Source organism: Carassius carassius, chromosome 38 (genome assembly GCF_963082965.1).
Source record: "Carassius carassius chromosome 38, fCarCar2.1, whole genome shotgun sequence".
In the NCBI taxonomy this organism is placed as follows: Eukaryota; Metazoa; Chordata; class Actinopteri; order Cypriniformes; family Cyprinidae; genus Carassius; species Carassius carassius.
In genome coordinates, this window is record NC_081792.1 from 14,721,247 (window position 1) to 14,745,116 (window position 23,870).

The 23,870-nt window shown below is 36.2% G+C and overlaps 3 protein-coding genes and 1 pseudogene across 4 annotated transcripts; 2 read left to right on the forward strand and 2 right to left on the reverse strand.

The window, feature by feature from the left end:
- Positions 1-2,066: 2,066 nt before the first annotated feature.
- Positions 2,067-5,307, reverse strand: LOC132119400 (actin-related protein 2/3 complex subunit 4-like). The gene is made up of 6 exons (XM_059529310.1): positions 5,263-5,307; positions 4,652-4,770; positions 4,458-4,569; positions 4,281-4,376; positions 2,754-2,924; positions 2,067-2,650 (listed from the first exon to the last, which is right to left on the reverse strand). Exons 1-6 carry the CDS (start codon positions 5,263-5,265, stop codon positions 2,645-2,647), a joined length of 507 nt encoding a protein of 168 aa, XP_059385293.1. The 5' UTR covers positions 5,266-5,307; the 3' UTR covers positions 2,067-2,644.
- A 577-nt stretch (positions 5,308-5,884) lies between these two features.
- On the forward strand, positions 5,885-11,014 carry LOC132119397 (transcriptional adapter 3-like). Of its 2 annotated transcripts, none has more exons than XM_059529305.1 (9): positions 5,885-6,019; positions 6,600-6,834; positions 6,914-7,164; positions 7,891-7,996; positions 8,117-8,249; positions 8,348-8,451; positions 8,550-8,650; positions 9,608-9,799; positions 9,979-11,014. In XM_059529305.1, the coding sequence occupies exons 1-9, from the start codon at positions 6,003-6,005 to the stop codon at positions 10,169-10,171; spliced, it is 1,332 nt and encodes a 443-aa protein (XP_059385288.1). In that variant the 5' UTR covers positions 5,885-6,002; the 3' UTR covers positions 10,172-11,014. The 2 variants fall into 2 exon arrangements, with proteins under 2 accessions (XP_059385288.1, XP_059385287.1); XM_059529304.1 differs by lacking the exon at positions 5,885-6,019 and adding an exon at positions 6,049-6,252.
- Positions 11,015-11,713: 699 nt separating this feature from the next.
- Positions 11,714-14,813, forward strand: LOC132119184 (abasic site processing protein HMCES-like; annotated as a pseudogene).
- Positions 14,292-23,629, reverse strand: LOC132119393 (ras-related protein rab7). The gene is made up of 6 exons (XM_059529297.1): positions 23,318-23,629; positions 19,039-19,101; positions 17,610-17,736; positions 17,030-17,248; positions 16,079-16,207; positions 14,292-14,932 (listed from the first exon to the last, which is right to left on the reverse strand). Exons 2-6 carry the CDS (start codon positions 19,089-19,091, stop codon positions 14,837-14,839), a joined length of 624 nt encoding a protein of 207 aa, XP_059385280.1. The 5' UTR covers positions 19,092-19,101; positions 23,318-23,629; the 3' UTR covers positions 14,292-14,836.
- Positions 23,630-23,870: the final 241 nt, after the last annotated feature.

A 23,870-nucleotide genomic window follows, 5' to 3' on the forward strand; every position in this document is an offset into this window, starting at 1 on the left:
TTGTTTTTTATAGATCACAACCTTTGCGTGGGAACTGGCGTACGTACGTTTCCAGCCCCGTTTTGTGCGTACGCACGCTTTATAAATGAGGCCCCTGGTCTTGAGTACCAGAACTGCATCCTTCATATCGCCGAAGAGTCTGCAAGTTGTGACATCGACATAAATTATTCTCTTAAAGCTGGGTTATTTGTGAAACTGGACAAGGTGATCTTTCCCTCATAACCAAAAACAACTTCTGTGGTGACATTGTTTCATTTAAAGTTTAAATTTTTTTGATTACATTTTTACTTTACTGTTAATAATAATAATAATAATTTCCTCATGGACAGACCAGTTTATAAGATTGCAGTTAAGTGTACGCATGGGCTTTTATTAAGTAATATGACTGTTGTACTATTGCTTTTATTGTATATCTATCCCACAGTGCATCAGCTTAGTACTCTGTGGTTGTTTAGCGCCCTCTGTTGTTTGATGTTTGTATGTCAACTGAAGTATTAAGTTCCTCTACAAACACTTATTTTCAGTTTTCCTTCACTATCTGGTTCAGTTCACCCATTACAATCAATCAATCAGTCATTCACAAGAAATATATGTAGGCACAATTTGAATCATTCTTAAGCATTTAAGCTTACACCTTTAGATCAAGTTAATTTTTATTTTTTTATTTTAAAGGTCAGAATCAGTAATATAAATTAATATGTAAATACAATTTTGACTGATAGTGTAAATGGATACTTCTGAAATATGTACTTTACATATGTGTGTACTTAGAAATCTAAACCTAAACATTGCACACACTTCTATTATTTTTTATATACAGCTGCATTTAAGTGTAACCTTACCCCTTGTCCACACCCTAAAAGAAAACTTTTTGCATTTTCACAGCTGTACTCAAAAATAGGTAAAGTAGGCGCGCGCGTGCACACACACACACACACATACACTTAACGATCAGTTGCTCACCAGCAATATATCTGTGCAAGATTGTGAGAGCAGGGAAGAGTCCAAGAATATGGGCAATCAGCCTTCCCTAAATCATAGCACTTGTTATTTTGAGTCTATTAAGATATATTTAGGTTTCAACAAGGCAAGAATTATTTTGGGATAACATTATGCTATGACAAATCTAGTTTCTCATAAAACAACAATTTAAATGGACTTCAAAAGCTAAGGATAGATGTACTATGTTTTATTTTTATAAGAACCCATATAAATAATATATGTTTTTATATACAAATCTCATTCAATCACATTTATTAAAATTATTAAAAATAATCTTAGTTTATATATTTTAAATAATATAAATATTGAGTTAGGGTTAGGGATATTTAAAATGTATACAATCAAAAGTACTTCAGTTTAAAGATGTGTCACTAGTGATGTTACGGTCTGTGCCAAGGCTTTGGAGCGTGTGTCGAGAAATTTCGGCAGCTTTCAGTGAAGTACGTATTGAGGCTTGAATTGATTTAGAGCAGGAGTCTTCAACCCTGCTCCTGGAGGTCTACCATCCTGTAGACTTCAGTTCCAGCCCTGCTCCAATACACCTGTCTGTAATTATTAATTAGCCGTAAACACCATGATGAGCTATTCCTTAAAAAAATAGAAATAATAATACACTGCACTACTACTAGAGTAAAGCTGATGTCACAGTTTAAATACAATTCATCGACTGAACTATCAGAATATCCATTGTTACCCATCTTTTCAAGACATGATGCTCAAAATGATGGATCACAAAAGGACTTTTCCATTGATTGCCTAGCAAGATCAATATCCACTTCTGTACTCAGTCTCAGTCTTCTGTACTTCTGTACTCAGTTCTGTACTAATATAGCTTTATGATTCTCATCAAATTTAATGCACAGAATGCACAAGTAATACAACTGACCCGACAATGTTATAATTAGGCTAAATACATGTTTCAAATAAATAAGAAAATCTGATAAATAAAAAGAACTCACTTAAACTGCATAGAAATGCACAATCAAAAGAGTAGTAAAAACAAAGGACAAAGTGCAATTTAGAAAATGAGGAAAAAATGCAATTTGGAAATAAATCCCACAGGGTAAAGAAAGCACAATATATTTTTTATTGAATTTCTTTCACGCAGGTTTTTGTATAGTTATAATATTGGAGATTAACAGTGCCAAAATATAAACACCCATTTTCTTTTTTTACTCTCTCATGAACTCTTTAAAATTTAATTGATTCCTTTTTCCCCCCATTGTAACAAAAATGAAAGCATGTGAGTGCATGTATATAAAAGACAACAGAAAAAAAAAATACAGTCCAACAACAATATTCCTGTGCCCATCAATATTAATTACAGGTAATACTTTGAAGGACCTGCCTTGACTGTGTGTTTTCTTTTTTTCCCTAACAACAGAAAACAATAGTAATAAATTCTTGACTAAATGTACAATTCTTAATATCCATGGGCACAAGGAGCACCTTGAACAGAAGGTGAAGGGGAGTGCATATAGTGCTGCAGGACTGGCCAGTTGTTCCTGTAGATCGTCTTGCTTGGTTGCTAACTTTTAAACTCTTTCCCCTTTGCTCTGTGGAGATTTTTTGGAAGCTTTTATCCGCAAGAACCAAAGCAACACCAATCTCTGGTGGGTATTAGGAATGTAGAGAAGGATCCTCAGAACTAAAAAAAAATATATATATATAAAAGGAGTTGAATTTAAAAAAAATGACATTTCATTTAAACTTCTCTGTAAAAGAATATAAATGCAACATCTCAAACATACATTCTTGAGGAATTCCTCTGCGACAATTCGGGCCCGAGCGTTGACCGACAGCTTCATCTCACTGATTTCCTTGTCGATCTCCTCCATGAAATGGATAACAAAGTCAACCAGCTTGTGTTTATACATCTGTTCTGTGTGGAAGTTGGTGATGAGGAAGCTGATGTCATAGCCCTGAAAAGCACAAAAGAGGAATTGAGAAAACATGTTAACAGTTTAGATGCTTCACATGCACACCATCATTCAGCTATTTTTTAAGGTTTATCACATAATGAACTATGATAATGAACACATATCATGATAGCCATGAGACATGTGAAGCCCAATGCACCACATGCATCCACTAACTTTTACATATGCTTAATGTTTGTGATTCTTTAGAAGGGTTATAGCACCATTTATTTGCTAAATGTTGACAGTGAATCATGTATGCTCTGTATTGTTCTGTTCCAGTGATGTGCTGAAGCTCAACCTTGAAGGAACAAGATATTGCCTATATTTTATCTGATGGCGTATTTGTAGGGTTGTTTTAGGAATGTAATTATGCCAAAGGAACAGTGTTCAGAAGAATCAACAGCTGCCCAGTTGACCAGTGCCCTAACAAGGTTTATGACTCACCTGAGACCCTTACAATAGTTGATTACGAATGGAACTACGTGTCTCCAAGATACTGCCTAAAGAAAAGAACCTTGTTTGGATGATTCTAGAATTATCTGTACTCTTAACCTATCAGAACAACAGATCATCCATATGCCTATAAGTGTTTCTAAGATGTTTCTGTATTCGAACTTAGTTCTAAGCTGACTCCTTTTACTCGTTTTCTACTGCCTTTGGATGTGTGCAGAAGTCTTTCTTCAGTAAACTCTCTGTCAGCTGATAAAACTTAAAATTTGACTCCTTGTCTTCATTGTGCAAACTGGTCTCTCAATGGGGTTTAACTGTAATTCCCCTACTGGCCTACACGACTCCACCAAAAAATAACTTGACACGCATGCTTTTCAAAACTTTTGCATATCATTTGTTTTGAACCAATGCTTCGGAGCACGTTTCAAATTACCAAAGTCACATGATTTCAGTAAATGAGGCTTTGCTACGTCATAACATAACAGGCCGATGATCTCTGTGAACCCATGAACCAATCTCGATCTGGTTTTTACCTAATCTCTGATAAATTCTAGAAATTAGTAAACATTTTAATGACACATTAGTATCAAAGTAATCAATCCCTACAAATGAATAAAATTACACCTATTATACAGACACATCTTATTTAATGGTATGAGATGATTTGTTAATTGCATTTAGCTGATTACACTTTCAATAAAACGTTTGCAATTGGTTTGTAAAAGGTCTTTTTTATGCATGTGTGGGATGCATTTACACTATTTCGACCAGCGTGTGGTGTGGTGTTTTGAGTGCTTAAAAAAAAAGTGAATCATTTTGCAAAGCTATTAATCATTGATGCATCTCTGGTTGAATGAATTACATCTCTCTCTTCATGCCTTGGTCATTCTTCACGACAGAGCTCACCTCAACAGGTTTCCTCCGCAGGATGAAGAAGTTCTCCGCTCGCATCATCATGAACCTCATAAATTTATGGCACAGGATCTTCTCGATCTCATCAGCCTGAGAAAAGCAGGAATGTCTTTAGAAGATAACAGCAAGAAAAACACATCGATCTTACACAGGTCATCCTAAACTGCATACCTGCTTGACAGCAATGCTGACTCTCACTGAGTTTATGGACCCCTCGATCAGGACCTTCTCCTTCTCATTGCGGCTTATGACCACAGGCTGCAACAGAAGCTCTTTGCTACTCCTGTATTGTAACACACACACATACATATACACATCATGTTCAACACATAAGCAGGATGTGGGTGTGTGAATGATTTCCTCACCTAACCTCCACCTCAGGCTTGTTGTGCCTCTCCACCACCTGAGAGGAGAAGTTCTCCAGACACAGGGCTGCTTGAAGAGTGGAGCGCACCGCGTTCAGATAGGGTCGCAATGTCGCAGTCTACACACAAAAAGGACCATATTTAGTTAAATAACACTTCATTATATAACTTAACTGAGCTTAAAGGTGTCTTATAGTTATCATAAGCACAAAGGAACATGGTTGTCATTGGGTGGAAGAGCGGTTTTCTGCTTGGCCACTCCATTGATTGAGTACGTGTCAGTCATTGTGGTGGTGAAGCGTCAATCATCTGCCTGAACATCACTTACTGACAGCTACCAGTTGTTGTAAATGCATTAAACATTTATTCATTTATTACTTATTTCATCTGTGCAGTGTGCTGCGCATTTATTGTTTTCAAAATGCCCAAACGAGGTTTTGCCTGCAAAATCACTGACGTTAGCCAGCTAGCATAAATAACATCACTCGATCAAATGAGCCAAAAAACCGCATGCAACTGGTTTACCCGAATGCTACTTATCGGGTCATTTGATTACCTGCGCTACAATAAATTAACAACCACAGCAACTTTAAGAAATGTAAATCTCTTACCATTTTATATGAGGTCCGTGGAGGAAGACGGAAGTCAGCACGCCACGCCTGGAAATCAGAAAACACGCCTTCATTGCGTTCTCACACTGCCGTAATATACCTATTAGAAGTGCATTTGTGTTTATCATATGCTCATGATTTAAATCTATACGAGTGAATGGTATGTAATTAAATACATTTCCATACATATACAAGTTCTTCCGGTTCTATTTTAAGCGTGTAAATTGGGAGAAAAATATAAACACCAAGACGACCGTTATTAGTTCACATCGTTTCCTATGTTTACGGTGAAGCCCAGCAGCAATCTGACCATTATTCGCTTTTTCTTCCTTATATGGCGAACAACACGACAGGTCTAATACACTGTAGTCAAAAAGGTGATGATCTAGAAATATCACTGTGTTGAAATAAACGTTAACTCTGTTGTGGCTTTAGATAGCACACAAGTCTCTAAAAAGAAATAATCTTTAATTATACCGTTTGGACGCGCTTCAGATAGGAATGTACCATTCCGTACGCTGCGGTGTTTTGTGGGGGATGTTAACTGCCAAGAGGGGATATTTATCTGAAATATAAAAAAACAGGTTTGCAGATAGTTGATACATATCAGTTAGAAATTGTTAATAAACTATAGACTGGCCATACTAAAGCCACTGTAATACACATTCGTGTAATTAAAATTTAAACGGTGAGCTGTCACCCCCCCCCCCCCCCAGCTGAGATGGTTTAGTCAGTAATGGATGCTCCTTTATTGGAGGTAAACAATGATATTATTTTATGAATAAATGTCTTGTATGGGTTCAGTTGTGTTTTATATTTTAACATAGTATTTAATTGTCGACATAACGTTACATCTTTTCATTGCAAGTTATATACATATTTATGGAAAAAATGTTTCGACCTGTTTCCTGTGGTTTGAACTGCATGTAGCTGAATTAGCATGAAGCCGTTAGCTTCCAGTGGCTACTCTCATTATCTAACACAGGTATCGTATCACTATTACATAACAGAGTAAAGACATCACAGTGGTGCAATGCTTAAAACATTAAATTGTCATATGTAAACCTTATGAATAACATCTATAGCAGTACATCTGTTCTATGTTTGTTTGCAATGTCTTTCTGAGTAACTGTTTGCTTTGACCACCTGAGCAAAATAATTTACAGTCTGTTGTTCATTAATAGTGAGGAATTTATCAAACCATTTTGGACGCCTCATACAACCCTTATATACATATATATATATATATATATATATATATATATATATATATATATATATATATATATATATACACACCCCTGCCTCCCCCCTTTTTTCTTTTTCTTCTTCTTCAGATATAGGGTTCTTGTCAATGAGAAGATGAGTGAACTGAAGGACTGCCCCCCTCTGAAGTACTATGACTTCAAACCTGTGGACCATGTGAAAGTATGTCCACGCTACACAGCAGTGCTCAGCCGCTCAGAAGATGACGGCATTGGCATTGAAGAGCTGGACACGCTTCAGCTGGAGCTGGAAACACTGCTCTCCTCTGCGAGTCGACGTCTCAGAGCGCTGGAAGAACAGAGACAGGTGGGCAGTCTTTTGCTATTTGTCTTTCTGCCACCTACTGACTATACCTAAAATGATTAATGTTTACTCTCTGAAACAGATACTTACAGACTGGCAGGACAAAAAAGGGGACAAAAGGTTTCTGAAATTAGGGAAGGATCCAGATCTTGCAGCCTCTTCTCGTCATTCCAAGCCCAAAAAACAGAAGCTTGATGGAAAGGGAAGTCATGGTCCGGGACCTGGGCCAGGTAGACCGAAGTCTAAGAACATACAGACCAAGGTCCAGGAGTTTGAATTCGAAGTCGACCCCCAAGATATACCCCGCAACCCTAAAAATGATGCTCCCAACAGGTTCGCTGCAATTGAATGTTTTGTCTGTGATACATAATGTACATTTTTTATAGGAATATAGACTAGATATAAGATTTCATGTTTCATACTACCTAGATGTTAAATTAAATTGTTTAAATTAAATATCTATACTTTTTCATTACATGCTTTATTGATTCCAGAGGAGAAGTTAAGTTATGAGTATTCAGTCATTTTCCAGTCATTTTTATGTTTATTAATTTTTATACAGGTCCAAGGCTGTAATTTCATTCACCAATTAAATTTATAAAAATTGACAATAAAGACACAAAAGGTTTCTCTTTTTAAATAAATACTGTTCTTTTGAACTTTTCATTCATCAAAGAATCCTAAACAAATATATCTTGGTTTCCACAAAAATATTAAGAAAGATATATTTATATTATTAACTAAAATTACATAAAACACTAGCACTATTTTTAGTATTGATAATAAGAAGAAATGGATCATCGGACACAAAAGACTGGAGTAATGGCTGCTAAAATTCAGCTTTGCCATCACTGGAATAAATTAATTTTTAAAATGTATTCAAGTTTTTGTAATTATGTAGAACTGTTATATTTCACAGCATTGCCATTTTTACTGATTTTTAATCAAATAAATGCCATTTTTTGAGCATAAGATACTTTTTTTCAAAAAAAAAAAAAATTACTTGCCCCAAACTTCTGAAAGATTATATTTTTGTGGTTCTATATGTGTGTAAAACAGATTCTGGGCTTCGGTGGAGCCTTACTGTGCAGACATTACAAATGAAGAGATCAGAGTTCTGGAAGAGCTGCTCAAACCTCCTGAAGATGAAGCTGAATACTACAAGGTAAAGATCTTTTAGAAACCAGTTCATGCTCCATATTACTGCAGCTTTCTCTGTCCTTTCCTTTAATTAATTCTACATACAGAGAAGTGCGTGTTGAATGGCTGTTGGTTTTCTTTGCAGATTCCAGCTCTCGGAAAGCACTATTCCCAACGTTGGGCTCAAGAGGACCTGTTAGAGGAGCAAAGAGAGGGGGCAAGAGCCAATGACAAGAAAAAAAACATGATTGGTCCTCTCTCTGAACTGGATGCTAAAGGTAACGGTGTCATTTAAGATGTATCTTGATTTCAGTTGCAACATTGTCATTTGTTTTTGTGTCTTATCTTTTATCTGCTACTATTCTGGTTTGGGTAGATGTAGACGCCCTACTGAAGAAATCAGAGTCTCAGCATGAACCTCCTGAGGACGGCTGTCCTTTTGGCCCTCTTACTCAGCGGCTGCTGCAAGCACTTGTTGAGGCCAGTGACTCATCATTTTGCTAAAATAAGTACTTCTATTGTGCAACATTTAGTCAGCACAGCTTATGTTTTATTCATATTCTTCTTCATGTATGTAGGAAAACATCATATCCCCTATGGAGGATTCCCCCATTCCAGACATTCCAGGGAAGGAGGATGGGGCTGGTACATCACCTCGTAGCCAGGGTAAAGCCTTTAGGTAAATCTTTTATTTTTATGAGTTTTATCTTATGATTTAGTCAGTGATGTTTACTTGTGTATTTAGACTATTCAGAAGTTAAGGGTTGGTAAGTGTTTTTAAAATGCTTTTGAAATGCATCTCTTATGACCTCCACAATACAATAAAAACAGTAATATTGTGAAATATTACTACAATTTAAAATAAAATCTTTTCTGTGTTTATATATAATGTATTTAAAAAAAAATTAAGTATTTCTTGATGAATTGAAAGTTATAAATATAATTTATTTGAAATATAATTTTTTTTTAACATTATAAATTTTATAACACCATATATTATTAAACATTATGAATCTTTACTGTCACTTTTGATTGTTTAAATGTATTCTTGCTCATCAAGTTGTGCCAGAACTACTTTCAAACACATTTAGGTGGATGTTTTTGGCTGTTTTTTTGGCACTGTTTTTTGACATCTTGCCACAAGCTCTAAAGATGACATGTCAAGTTAAAAATACTCTTTCTTTAACACCTCTCAACATTCATTCTGAAACTCTAAACATTCAGATTTATTTTGTTATGCTTTGTCGAAAGCAGAAACTTTTTATTTTATAATTTTTAGCTAAATTAGCAGCCTTCATTCTTTCATCTTTCACTTTTTATATTTAACATGAATCAGCACTCACAACTCATTTTACTTCTGTAATGTGATGCATTTTTGAGTGAACTGCATATTCAGTAAGGGGAAAAACATGGGTCTTATACATCAGGATTGGATGGTGAAAAGTAAAGCAGAATGTATGATAACTAGCTATTGGTAAACATGATTCAGTAGTCATCATTCAAAAGGATGACAGAGGCAGAGAGAGCAATTACATTTTGATAAAAAATTTTCCTTGGATTTTAAAAATTGTGTGCATCAATAAAGTAAATCGATTCAATTTTATTTAGTAATTTTCTCTTGTTCTGTTGCTTCCAGTGTGCCTCACACACGCTCTCTGGAGGCTCGTATAAGAGAGGAGCTGGTGTCTCAGGGGCTGCTGGACTCTGATGAGAGGCAAGGTGTCGGAGGAGAGTCTGAAGACGAGGTGCTGGCTGAGTTGCAGAAAAGACAGGCTGAACTCAAAGCTCTGACTGCCCACAACCGCTCGCGCAAACAGGAGCTGCTCAAGTGAGTCTCACTGAAAGAGTCTCAGATCCAGATGAAAGATGAAAGATCTGGCTCATGAAGATAAGCTTGTAATCATTCAAAGATATATATATATATCTGTTATAGTTTGCTTTGTTAGACACCAGGCTTCGTGTGAGTTAGGGGAAGTCAACTCTTAACTTTTCACTCTGTTCATGCAGGTTGGCACGGGATGAGATGCGGAAACAGGAGCTTCGACAGCGGGTTCGAGTGGCTGACAACGAGGTTATGGAGGCCTTCCGTCGCATCATGGCAGCCAGGCAAAAGAAACGCACTCCAACTAAAAAAGAGAAAGATCAGGCTTGGAAAGCTTTGAAAGAGAGAGAAAGCATTCTCAAACTCTTAGATGGATAAATATGACCGGCAGCTATAATGTGGTGTTTTATTTTTTCATGTTTGTTATCTATGGACACTTCATAAAGACAGCATCAACATTCAGACAACCTGAAGAACATGTAAACAAACATTTAACATAATGTTCATACGTTTGGTTACTCTTTGTCCAAAGTAATGCATCACATGACTAGTTGTGATAAAGGTGTTAGACACTATGGGATTCATGTGCCACTGAATTGACATTGTTGATGCCAGAAGTATGGCACTTTGAGTTTACTCTTTTTTTTTTTTGATTGTTTTTGGCCTTCTGTACAGCTCCCAAATGCAACTGATTAACATAACGGTTTGAAATGGTTAAAGGAATAATTCACCCTAAAATGAAACTTTGTCGTTCTGAACCAGTATCACTGACTTTATTCTGTGGAGCGTAAAAGAAGATATTTTGAAGAATGTTGGTCACTGAACAGTTTTGGCCATTGTTTTGGATAAAAACACAGGCATTTCTTCTTTTATGCTCCAAAGAAAGAAGGTCATAGAGGAACAACATGAGGGTGAGGAAATGATGTGGGTGAACTATTTATTCTCGTAGTGTTGTTGATAGTATTTTGTTACTACATGGGGTAGAGCAAGAACACAGTATTTTGAGTTTTTATATGATTGAAAGAAAATAAAAGCTTTTATAAAGGCATTGTACATGGTAATATCGAGATTATAAATCCATGTTGTCATTTATTCGTCCATGTTTAATTTAGCTGTATGATTCTGACATTTTGTGAACTTTTTCTAAACCATCGCCATCGTCATTGCAGTTGCATGTATGTGTGTGTTTGAAAATAAAAACAAAATTTGATAAATTAATAATAGACTGGTGTTCGTCATCTAATCTCTCTTCTGCATGCAAGGATTTGATTTGAAGTGTTGTGAGGGCTGTCTTGACAGGAGGGCGCGCGATGACGTTTTACATTCTAACGCAAAAGCTTTTTTAAACCGTTTGAAAGAACCAATTGGCAGAAATGACCAAAACAATGAACACAACCAAAGCTAACTAAGTAAACCAATCGTGGCAAATTAAATCAAATACTAAGATAAACATGAATATTTAAAATATACATATAATAAAAATACACATTTATATTTTCCTTTTCCTATGTTCTTTTTATTAATATATTTATGTTTCAGCATCTTGCTAAGCAAATAGAATAAATGTTGTGTTTTGTAAATCAACTAATCAAAGGAGACAGCTTGAAGGCTTTGCTGTAATGTACAGTAATTTTACAGATCTGTCATTTCTGGTTCATTTTAAAGGTATTGACTTAATTCTATTTTAAAATAAGTAGAAGTTTTTTGCATTTGTGGATAAAAAACATAAGTATATATACATTTTAAATGTAATATACAATAGTTAAAATTCACCACAATTATTATAAGAAAACATTACAGTGCTTTTATTCTTTTGAACGAAAAATGCAAAATCACAGCAATATCTTAATCTGTTTAAAGCATTAAGTAAATGTACTCTTTAATTTGTTGTGACGTCAAGCAGATTTGGTGTGTGCCAGAATGTGTGGAACGGCTTGCACCCTAGCGGCGAATGAGCTCAGTCATGCGGCTAACTATCGAGACCGGACGGGACAACTACACGGCCCTAATGGAAGGATGGAGACACCGACAAATACTGGCCCTCATACAACAAGAGTCCTCAGTCCTTCAGCCCTGTACTGCTGTCCAGCAGACACTTCAACAAGGCATGTCAAAACATACATGCTCAACATTTCTTGATGAAGAACAGCTGTTTAATGAAGCACTTTCCATAGGATGCCCCTGTAGATGAGTGTGTGTTGGCAGCGATGCGATGGGGTCTTGTCCCGGCTTTGTTCAAAGAGAATGACCCCAGTAAGATGCAGTACAACACCTCTGTCGCAGTGAGAGCCTGCTAGAAATGAAGTCTTACAAGGTACATAAGACACTTTCATTCATTTTACATGCGTAATGAAATGGGGTAAACCAGCCCAATGCAAAATCTCATTGGTCTAATATTCAGCTCCACATAATAGAGTGCAAAAGTTGGATCCCAAAAGTAAAAATCATTTTTCTTCCATAGGGTATTTGGTTTTTAACAACAACGGTGACGATGAGGTAAGACACTGGCTGGACTTTGGAGAAGTAAAGTCACTGGAAGCCATGAAATTACTGCATCCAAATTCCTCCTTGACCTTTCACCCTGTCTCCTCATTGGTCAACAACTCCTCAGAGTGTCTGAAGCCTGTAGAGCCCACAGTCAAGAAGGTGAAACTATTGGTCATTTTGATTGAAGATATGCACTTAAAACAACTTTTTACACTAGTTTATTCATTTGTCCTTTAACAAGGTCCAACAGTGTATATTCTGTACATACATCAGTGGAGAATATTGGCACTTCTGTAATAATTTCCACATACTGAAATGGTTTATTTAACTGCTTATTTAGACATTTTAATATACTGTACATAAACTACAGTTTAAAGGTATGTGGTTGGCTAAAAATGTTTGTTGAAGTAGCAGTTCACTCAAAAAGGAAACATATTTGAAAACCTAACCACCTCAGGACATCCAAGAGCGAGATGATGTTTATTCATCAAAACAGATTTGTAGAAATTTTACTCACCAATGGATCCTCTACAGTAAATGGGTGCCATCAGAAGGAGAAACATCTGACAAAAAAAAAAAACTTCAAATAATCCAAACGACTCTAAGTCCATCAATTAACATCTTGTGAAGTAAAAACTTAAGTGTTTATAAGAAACAAATCCATTATTAAGGCATTTTTACTTTAAATTGTCACTTCATATTCAAAATATGAGTCCATATTCCATAATAACGCTTCCTCCAGTGAAAAATCCCCATTTATTCTCTCATTTCAAAATCCTTCAGCATAATTCTTTAGAACTGTTTTGGCTTGTGAAAGGTGTTTGATCGTTGCATATTTCTCTCTTGATTCAGACAAGATGACTTTCACCAGAGAAAGCAGTATTATTGATGAGGACTTTTATTTTATCCAGCAACAATGGTTTGCAGTTGCAACATCTTGATGGATTTTATTACAAATATGCAGCTTATCATTTCAGAAGATGCTGATGGTCTGGAGTCATGTGGATTATTGTGATGTTTTTATTAGCTGTTTGGACTAATTCTGACGGCACCCATCCACTGCAAAGCATCCATTGGTGAGCAAGTGACTTAATGCTAAATTTCTCCATGAAGAACAAAGACATCTGCATCTTGGATGGTCTGAGGTCGAGTACAGTTTCAGCAAACTAAAACGTTTGGGTGAATTTCTTTAAGACAGTTAAGTGCTCATTTGCCAAGTATTCAGTGTGTAGTAGTGTGCATTCAACATTGTTCCTTTTTTATGATTAGATTTTAAAAAAAAATAAACATTCATGTAATTTATAATTAGTTTATAATAGTTGATTTGTGGACATTTCATTTCATTCGTCCATTTCAAATAGTCCAAGTTATCACTTTTCAATAAGTATACAGCGAACACACAATGTACTGCAGTTTTATTCAACAACTTAATTTTATTTCCATTACTTTGAAATACATTTATCTTGAACAATGTATATGCTGTGCATTTTGTTTCATTACATGTCATGAACAATTCAGTTTTCCCCCAATGTTGTCTAGTTGAGTTTATTGTTATGTAATGCAACAGATAATAATAAAAATAATTACAATATTAATGAACATACAGACAGGAAAAGATCCGAGTGATGTTCTACCATCCTGAGCTACTGGTAGAGTCTGGGCAAAATATTAAAAAAGAAAAGAAAAAAAACGACAGGAGATGGCCTACGCCACTACTTGTTCATGGCAGACTCGCGGTGATTCGGTCATGCTGTTATGAGGATAGATGATATAAAAATACACATAAATACTAATGGTCATAATAGTATGAATTGTAGATCATTTAGATGTAATATCTAAATTTCCCGATCGCATGGTTTGCTATTCGTGTTCCATTTTGAGGACAGCGATTGGGCAAACACAGGCTTAATTGACTGCAGTTCTCAGATGTAACAGTGGGGGCAGTGTTAGACCTCCAGTGCTTCGGGACTTCACAAACTTAGGAGCATTTTTTTTGGGGGGGGGGGGGGGGGGGTTCACAACTCTAAGATGCAAATGTAGCATGCTTTACGTCAGGTCGCCATTTTATTTCAAGCAGAATGATGAAGCAGTTGAACATGACGGGGAGTTCTGGTACCAATGTACACCTCCCATCTTTCATCGTTTCACATCACATGTATTACAACTGCACTGCAGGGCTGGATCATGTAAAAAAAAATCTCAAGAGCCATTCAAGTGTTGTGAAGAGTTCCAGTAGGACTTTTTATGTGGGTGAGGCGTCAGTTCTGCAGAACTGGTGCGAGGTGTCGGGATCGGTGGACGAAAACGGGTGTCAGATTGAGCTTCTTGAGCATATGTGGGTGTGTGTGTTGTGTCGTGACTAAGGCTGTGAATGCGAACTGTGTAGGATACTGAAGGAGAGGCAGTCTGCTCATCTACAAAGGCCAGTGATTATAGGGTTAAGGGGAGGGAAGGAGATGAAGATCGGGTGAAAGAGAGGACGCATGAGAGAGAGGGAGTGAGGCAAAGACAGGGCCAGAGAGGGTGCGGGTGAAACGCTGCGCCTCCTGGAGGTCCTCAGCAGCTACAAGACTCTGCTGATGGCTTGGCTCTATCATTCCGGTCTAGTTTAATTGGCTCAGGGAACTCGTTGTATAACTCCACTTCGGTTTCCTACAAAGTAAAAAAGGGCCACAGTTAAGTGCAAAGCATACTTCAGTTTTGATGCAAACACAGTGTATGCGTCCAGCCAAACATACCTTTCAAAGTATACTCATTTGATAGTGTACGCCAACACAGGCACTCGACACGTGAACTAGAAAGATGCATCCTTGCCACTTATGTTTCTCAGAGTCTCAATTGTGAAACTCAGTTGTGAGTTATAAACCCAGAATTTCAAGATATGAACATAAAACTGTAAGATATATATAATTCAGAGGAAAAAAGTCAGAATTGAAGGATATAAACAGAATTCTCACAATTGTGAGATAAACTCTGTTAACTTTTCTATTTTTTATTCCAAAAAAAACAAAAAAAAAAACTATTGTGACAAACTGAGAGTAAAAAAAGTCTGAATTGCAAGATTTAAACTCAGAATTGTGAGAAATAAATTGTGACAAAAAAAATCGTAATTACGAGACAAACTCACAATTGCAAAAAAAAAAGTCAATTGTGAGGAAGGATCAGTTACATTAATTTTATTTTTATTTTGTGGCAGAAACAAGCTTCTACATACCACTGTTATTAAATTAGAGTGTGTATTTTTTAACTCCCGTAGTTTGTTGTTGTTTCGTCTCACATCGATTTCTTTTTCGACTAAGAAATGGCGAGCAGTGTTGCCAAACAAATTAGTGTAAAAAAACCCCATCCTATGCACAGTTAAAAAAAAAAACTTGACAGTGCACATAATATGCTAAAGATGAAATCTGCATCATATGTAGCCAACGTCATCCACTGGAACACCACTCTATAGTGAATGCATTTCAGAAGATCTTTATTTACCCCCCCCCCCCCCCCCCCCCCCCCCCGAAATCATGTGGAGCACTTTTTATGATAAATGGTTGGCCTTTTTTGGGCTTCAAAAAAGAATGACCACTATTCACTGCCATTATGATACTTGAAAGCCAGGACATTTCTTAATATAACTCTTGATTGTATTTGTCTAAAAGAAGAAAGTCATATACACCTAGGATGGTTTGAGGTTTTTTATTAAATCATGGAGTAATTTTCATTTTTGGGTGAACTATCCTTTAAATATACTTTGGGCTTCATCACTTGGTTTCCACACCTGACGCAACACACATATTTCAACAAACATACCTGTTTGAGTGCATTGCGCGCGATGGTCTGGAAAGCCTGCTCTACATTGATGGCCTCCTTTGCACTGGTCTCAAAGTACGGGATGTTGTTCTTACTCTGACACCAAGCCTGTGCCCGCTTGGTTGTTACCTGAGGGTGAAAAATATGAAAGAACAAAAATGTGAAATTCATAAAGACTGCAGTTAAGGTTATAGGTACATGATTATATTTAAAATGAGAGAAAGGGAACAGTGTTTGCCCATGGGAAAGTCAGCACTATGTTACAAGGCAGTATTGCTGAGGCCCTTCAATGTACACAACAGTTTCATAGTTTGGATCAGTAAGACAACATTAAATTGATCATACGTGGCAGTAAAGACATTTATAATGTTACAAGAACAATAACAACAAAAAAAATTATTTTTTTAAACACTTACTCTTGAAAGATGGATCAGTGCCCAGAATACTATCACAACAGACCGGGCCATATGACCAATCAGAGCAGAGTAGGCTCATGGTAAGGAGAGGGTTTAGAGAGACTGAATCTTAGGACTGAATTGATCGAATTGTTTGAGAATTGTTGGAAAATGAGGTGATATTAAATGCATATTTTGGAAAACTAAAGCATTTTTTTGACTTCGCATGCATGTAAACCTACTCCCAAAACAAAAAAAAATTTAAAATGGCATAATAATGGCCGCTTTATTTTATTTTCAAAACTGTAATTAAATTCTTGATATAAACATGAAGAAAAAAGCCTGTTTAATAGAAACCGGTAAAAAAACTAAATAGTTTGTCATAAAATTTGATTGATATTTACATTACAGAAAATTACAAAAATGCTTTAATTCTAAAAAAAAAGAGATAATTTTCCAATCAAATTAAAATGATGTGGTACGACCAACATGCTAAAACCTCGATGTCATAGAGAGAACCCCTGCAGACCCTCATGACATGACTCATTGCACCCACCTGCCTATTCTCCAGATCGATTTTGTTGCCCAGCACCACAAAAGGGAAGTTCTCTGGGTCCCGTGGGCTGGCCTGGATCAGGAACTCATCCCTCCAGCTGTCCAGTGTCTTGAAGGTGTTTGGGGCAGTGACGTCGAACACCAGCACACAGCAGTCGGCACCGCGGTAGAAAGCTACTCCCAGAGACTGGAAGCGCTCTTGACCTGCTGTGTCCCATATCTGAATGAATGACACAGAACACTCTCATAAACCTTCTTTCATATACGAATATTCTTACAGGCTGCATTATGAAATGCATTAAAAAATAAAAAAAGACCGATTTATATAGTATGCCAGTTACATCTGTTATTATTTTTGTGTTCCTTGGGAGAAGAAAATGTCATACATACTAGAAATGACACGATGGTGAGTAAATGATGACAGAAATCATATTTTGGTTGAATTATATCCTTTAAAGCCTTCTCCCAGTTCATTAAAAAGAAAAAATGTAACGCTAGCTGAAGTAATGAGATAACGCATTGGTATGGGGAAAAGAAAAATGCTGCAGATTCTTTAATTTTTTATATCAAAGCTTCTCTACCTGCATTGTGACAAGTCGGTCATCAACCATCACTTCTTTTGTCAGGAAATCTGCTCCTATAGTAGCTTTGTACTGATTACTGAACTTCTTATTCACATACTGGTTCATCAGAGATGTCTTCCCAACCCTGTTTAGACAAAACAATGTTTAAATCAGTACCTGGCAGAATAAAAGGAGAACTAACACATCTATTTGTGACTGTGCACGACTATGAGTCATGCAAAATGAACTATATGAACACTAATAATGTAGACCATAACAAAATCTGAAACTATTTGAATGATAATCTACATTCCACCCACAAACTTTCCCATCTGGAAAGCTCGTAAGACATTCAAAGGAAATGAAAGGCTTTTTGGAGGTTTTGTATTTGGGTGGTTTAAATGCTTGGTGTGTGAATAATCATATAAATATATTTTTATATTGTTAGTCAAACAGTGCACTGGTAGGGTGTTACTGAATGTTTTTATAGCTGTGTATTTATAGGGTATGTTCAAACATTTCGATACTCTAACATCTAAAAGCACATGTGGCATGACTCTATGGAAAGCAGTTCATTTTGCACTCAGTGGCAACGGTTCACATTTCCTGCCTTAAATTAAAAGTCCAATTAATGCAGTTTGATTCATCTTCCAATTATCTAGTTTAATACATTTTTAAATACAATTTAAAAATAAGACGTCGTCCGAGCATGACAGGTAACTAATTGTTAATTAATTAATTGTACACATATTTTACATTTGTTTTTACTGTACTTTTGATCAAATAAATCCAGCCTTAATGAGTATAAAAGACTTCTGTCAAAACCATTTAAAATATCTTACAGACCCCAAACCTTTTATATTTATTACAAAAAAACTTTGTGAATGTAGATTTTTATTTTTGTGAGAAATTTGTCTATTTACTTTCTTTATTTGTACTACTATTATTTTTCTGTACCCTTTTAGGAATAAAACTTCACACAATTTCCTTTATTTTTTTATGGTGCTTTATATTTAGCAGCATCACCACTTAATATACTGCAAGAAATTATGTATTGAGTTAAAATCGATTTGACTCTTTAATCTATGAACACGACTACTCATATCTAACAGAATGCTCTAAAATGTAATTTTTAAAGGGACAGTTTACCCAAAAATCTAAATTGACTGACCTAAATATTATGGGGGGGGGGGGGGGGGGGGGGGGGGGGGGGGGGTGATACTATGGAAGTCATAGGCTACTGTCAACAGTTTGGTTCCAAATTCTTTAAAATATATTTGTTTGTGTATATATATTTTAAAAAAACATGCAGGTTTGGAACAACTTGAGGGTGGGAAAATAACGGCGGATTTGTCGTTTTTAAGTGAACAATCCCTTTAAGAACTAAATGAAAGTGGCAGTAACCTCGACTTTATCACAGGGCACTGTGCTGAATGTGGAAACTCACCCGGAGTCTCCAAGGATGATCACCTTCAGAAGAACTTTCTTCCTTGAGGTCATAGTGTCACAGCTGCGGAGGAGAAAGCGCAGAGCGTGAAGATATCAACCAAGATTTCAATAGCACAAATCATATGAATAAAAAGGAAGTGAAAACCAAAACTGGTTGTACTCAAACAGGCGTATATTCAGGACAGGAGCCTTGTAGTATGTAGTAAGCTAACTGCTATAGCTACAACCACAATCACTCTTTTGATTATTTACCCACTCTAAGTGTGCTAGAAAGACCTTTTTTGTTTCAATGACAGAACCCATGATTCTGCTTGCACTCTCAAATTGGTCATGTGCACTCTTACTACCAAAGTCACGAGAAACGCACTCTCACAGACTACATGTACTTTTGCCTGCCTACCGTTAAACACACAGACTTCCCTTTTTAAGAGCTGGGCTTGAACGTGCGGTTTACTAAACGCTCCTCCATCTTTCAATCAATTACAGATCCATCTGCTGAGGTACTGCCGTTTATCCAGACCATAAAAGTGAGGGCATGGATCATTGCTAAACACTTTAAGAAGTACATCACCCTGACCAAAAAACTAGCTGCCATTAGCAGAGGGTCTTAGGTCACATGGTACATTGTTGTAGAAATACACAACATTTGAATGGCAGAGCATGGAGCGATCATAAATTATGGTGGCTACAACTTATTTGCAGTATTTTCTGGACTATAAGTCACAATTTTTTTCATAGTTTGGCTGGTCCTGCGACTTATAGTCAGGTGCGACTTATCAAAATCGATTTGACATGAACTTAGAGAAATGAACCAAGAGAAAACATTACCGTCTAAAGCCACGAGAGGGCGCTCTATGCTGCTCAGTGCTCCTGTAGCCTACCACTGAAAACATAGAGCGCCCTCTCGCGGATGTGGACAGTAATGTTTTCTCTTGTTTCTTGGTTCTAAATAAATGCGACTTATAGTCCAGTGCGACTTATAAATGTTTTTTTCCTCGTCATGACGTATTTTTGGACTGATGCGACTTATACTTAGGTGCAACTTATAGTCCGAAAAATACGCTAATTAAAGTCATCGATTTCCTTGTTATGGGTGATAACTACTAAATGGACAATATTAAAAATCAATACTATTTAGTCTCAACAAATTAAATACTAAAGGCTAAAAATCACTTATTAATAAATAATTATTAAATGCTACAACTGAATCTAGGCATCACAATATTATAATGTACAGTACGAAAAATGGATATTCATTTTCAGATTATATTTTAATAATTAAATTATAACCATTTAAAAAAAAACACTTAGTGTTTGATGATGGCAGTGTAATCGAAATACAAAACTAAATGACCAATGGTAGCTGATATTAATACATAAAAAAAAGACTATCACTTCTAAAATGTATAATTATATTCAACAAGGGTTGGGTGTACTGACACATTACAAAATAGTATGACATCAGTTGAAAACATGGCACAGTTTGATAAGGTTGGATGTTTCTTTTCAGCCTTTATCTAAAACATTTTCATCTTATCGGCTTATATGGTTTATTTGACTTTCTTGATCTAAATCAGTCTCCAGACTTATACAAAGCAAACAATAGTTTCAAACTGGCGACAGAATACGGATGCAAACATTCAGATGGAAAGAATATCTCTGCTTATGAGTAAACAGTAAGACATTATGTGCAGACAATGTAAACCTGCCTATCTAACTGCAATATCGGGAGTCTTACTGAGGGGATATAGTGTGCTGTTCCAGTGTTTAGAAATCAGCTTTAGGCTAACATTCAGCTCTTTGTAAACCACTGACATGGTATGATCATAGATTCAAGTGGGTTATAATCAGGCAATTTGAAACTTAGAGACTTATTCGTACGCTTTAACTGCTCGTTTTCATATTAAGTAACAGCTGAGCTGAAATCAGGCAGATAAAATCAAATGTGGAGTGGATTATGTAATTAGTCCTTCATTTTGCAGTAACAAACAGCATCCAGCTGCAGGGTTGGGCTGTCTTGGGCATGTGCGCAAATGTCTATTAGGATATATTTTGAAAATTTAGAACATCAGAGTTTTTAGCATGTCATTATGAATCAAGGCTTTCCATGTCATGTCAGTTGAACAATCAGTAAGTTGTTAAACAACATAATCCACTGAACACACTGTACTTATATTTCTAACAGCCTCATTTTCATTACGGTCAAAATTTGAATATAGCCCTACCGTGACTAAGGTCTATGTTCTGTGTCCAATAACCAGCAGATTTTGTTAGCTTTAATCAATGCATAATTCTTCCATTTAAAGTGCAGGATAATTAAGAGAAATAACCCTTTTACAACATATCCCACTTAAACCTTGCAAAACGCTTCTTTTGACACCAAAATTAGCATAGATATCAAAAGCCAACAGATATTACGTATTACTCTGCTGATCCTACATTAACAATTAATGTGCTGTAGTAGCAAAAACTAAAAAGTTAAGGTGAAAACCCCTCATCACGGTCGAGAAGAATCCACAAGTAGCCTGAAGAGCTCCTTCCCACAAACATCATAACTTAAAGTCACCAACATGGAACACTTGCTGTGCCTTAAAAGACATTGTGGTACATCACATCGTAAATCTGTAATACTACACAATCATTAAGAAGAAAAGCAATCGCCAATAAACTAAAGAAAGATATGAAAACACTTGAAAATAACCAAGATATTTAAAAATTGCTCATGTCTTTTCTCTGATCGTTTTATGTTTCAACTCTAGCGTTGAAATGAAGTATTCTCACATAAAGCTTGGCCAGCCCATATAACACTTAAAATCACTATAAAGTCTTTAAGCTTCTTTAGGGTTCATCTTCATGACAGTAAAACCTAACAGTCTGCCTGCACCTAGACTGCCTTTCTAGGCATCAAAGGCATGTGCACCATTCTAATTCACAGCCTACTATTTTTAGAAACATTCAATGTGACAAAAATGTATTATGCAAAATGAAATGTTTTAAATCACAACTTTTCACATATGCAAAATCTGAGTGGGAAAATCTTCCGGCCTCATATGAAATTCCTGGATTCCTATAGTAAATTGAAAAGTTGTTATAGTAAATGTAACCGCAGCTTTATATTGTACTGTAAATACATTCTTGGCCATTCTATTGTACATCCGTCAGGTCAGCATGACCCTATTATTCCTTTGATGTATTAACAACAACTGCAAAACTGAATTAACCAAAAAACAACTTTAGAGCATTTACAGTGTGGTGTGGTTACATTAGCATTGTTTGGCTATTATTCCCTGGTGATATCCAGTCATTTGAATGAGAATGCATGCAACTATGATTGCAAACTGTGTGCAAATTTGCCATAATGACCAACTGAAGCTTCTTGGTTTGAAAGTGACTTCTAGTATATTAGATACTAGTTTGTAATGCATATAAATAGTATGAGTAGTATACTATTCTGAACTGTCTAGATAGGCAGCTCGCTAAATTTTGAGACACAGCCCACGACTGCCAACAGTTTTACGACTCCATATTTAATCTGGAACCCATGACACTCGATAAAGTCGGATCACATGGTAGAGCACTTTCCTTTAGCATGCACGAGAACAGCAGAATGCTATCCATTTGAACAAATAATCAAGTTTGTCTTCATACTGACATACGCTTGTTTCTTATATACTGGTTTTAGTGTAATGAGGCCTTAGCCTAATAGTAGCTGGTTCTTTATTTAAAATGGCTAATTTCGCAATACTCAACAGCTGTTTCAGTGTGTGGTAAAGATAAGCAGAAAGTGAATGTATTTGATGCTTTTGCTGGTTGTGCAATCACCTGATTTCATATAAAAGCAAGACAGCGCTGTAAAGTCCACATCTGATCGATTGTTATTATGTTAGTGACACTGAATAAAATGTCTCCTTATGTATATTAGCTAAAGACAACGATCTGAGAAGAAGTGAGGTGTTTTAAATGAACTGTAAATGTAAAAGGACACAATCCAGAGCGACTGTCAGGGTAACTGGAAACAGCTGATTATTTAGGGCCTGAAAACCGACAGATCAACATCACAGCGTGTGAAAATGACTGATTTTAACCAGAAAGAAAGCTCATACACAGAGAGAAATCATGACTGAATCACCTCCGTGTCCTATAACTGCATATAAAATGTGCTCGTTTGCTAACGTCAGTTAGCTTACATGTCAATCACACCATCTTTTTATAACGAATCCACGAGCAGTCTCTGAATAGAACATGTGCAAGCATACATATTGATTTTTATAACTCACCTGGTTTATAAAACAGGAGATCTAGCGAGTATCAGTCTGTATTAGTGCTGTGGTGTAGCCTTTGAGCTAAACTGCTACCGTGCCCTTACACACAAGCCTGATGTTTATGAAGAAAACAAACAATAACTTCAGCTCCTGTCACTGGCGGAGCACTGGATCGTTTAGGCTAGTGTATGAGTGAACTAATCCGGAATAGGAGATACCGATACGGGTGCTGTAGCCGTTATTGCCCCCCTGTTTAATGACGGGTCTTTTTTTCTTATTCTGTTTCGGGATCTGCTTTAACTTCCTCCAAAACAACCCTGTGATAGCAAGGATGTCATCACGCAGGTGACGTCATCGCGCAGAAGACGCCCCAAAAGCAGTTTCATTTATTTATTTCATTTGTTTCTCAGTCTGTTTTATTTATTTATTTATTTATTTATTTATGTATTTATTTATTTATTTATTTATTTACAGTCTATGGTCTAGACACATACTTTTTCAATGACCTTAAAATATTGACTACAAAAATATGGAAGCCAATTTCCACCACATAATAATAATAATAATA

What these genes read in the sequence shown, in the direction of transcription:
- LOC132119400 (XM_059529310.1), bottom strand. An exon ending in AAGCCTGAGGTGGAGGTTAG is followed by an intron (nt 4,570 to 4,651) that starts GTGAGGAAATCA and finishes GTTACAATACAG; the next exon opens with GAGTAGCAAAGAGCTTCTGT. An exon ending in TGCGGAGGAAACCTGTTGAG is followed by an intron (nt 2,925 to 4,280) that starts GTGAGCTCTGTC and finishes TGTGCTTTTCAG; the next exon opens with GGCTATGACATCAGCTTCCT.
- LOC132119397 (XM_059529304.1), top strand. Translation starts at nt 6,203, where the DNA reads ATGAAGCCGTTAGCTTCCAGTGGCTACTCTCATTATCTAACACAGGTA. An exon ending in CTCTGAACTGGATGCTAAAG is followed by an intron (nt 8,250 to 8,347) that starts GTAACGGTGTCA and finishes TGGTTTGGGTAG; the next exon opens with ATGTAGACGCCCTACTGAAG. An exon ending in TGCTGCAAGCACTTGTTGAG is followed by an intron (nt 8,452 to 8,549) that starts GCCAGTGACTCA and finishes TCATGTATGTAG; the next exon opens with GAAAACATCATATCCCCTAT.
- LOC132119393 (XM_059529297.1), bottom strand. Translation starts at nt 19,091, where the DNA reads ATGACCTCAAGGAAGAAAGTTCTTCTGAAGGTGATCATCCTTGGAGAC. An exon ending in ATCATCCTTGGAGACTCCGG is followed by an intron (nt 17,737 to 19,038) that starts GTGAGTTTCCAC and finishes TTGTCTAAACAG; the next exon opens with GGTTGGGAAGACATCTCTGA. An exon ending in TCGATCTGGAGAATAGGCAG is followed by an intron (nt 16,208 to 17,029) that starts GTGGGTGCAATG and finishes TTTCACCCTCAG; the next exon opens with GTAACAACCAAGCGGGCACA.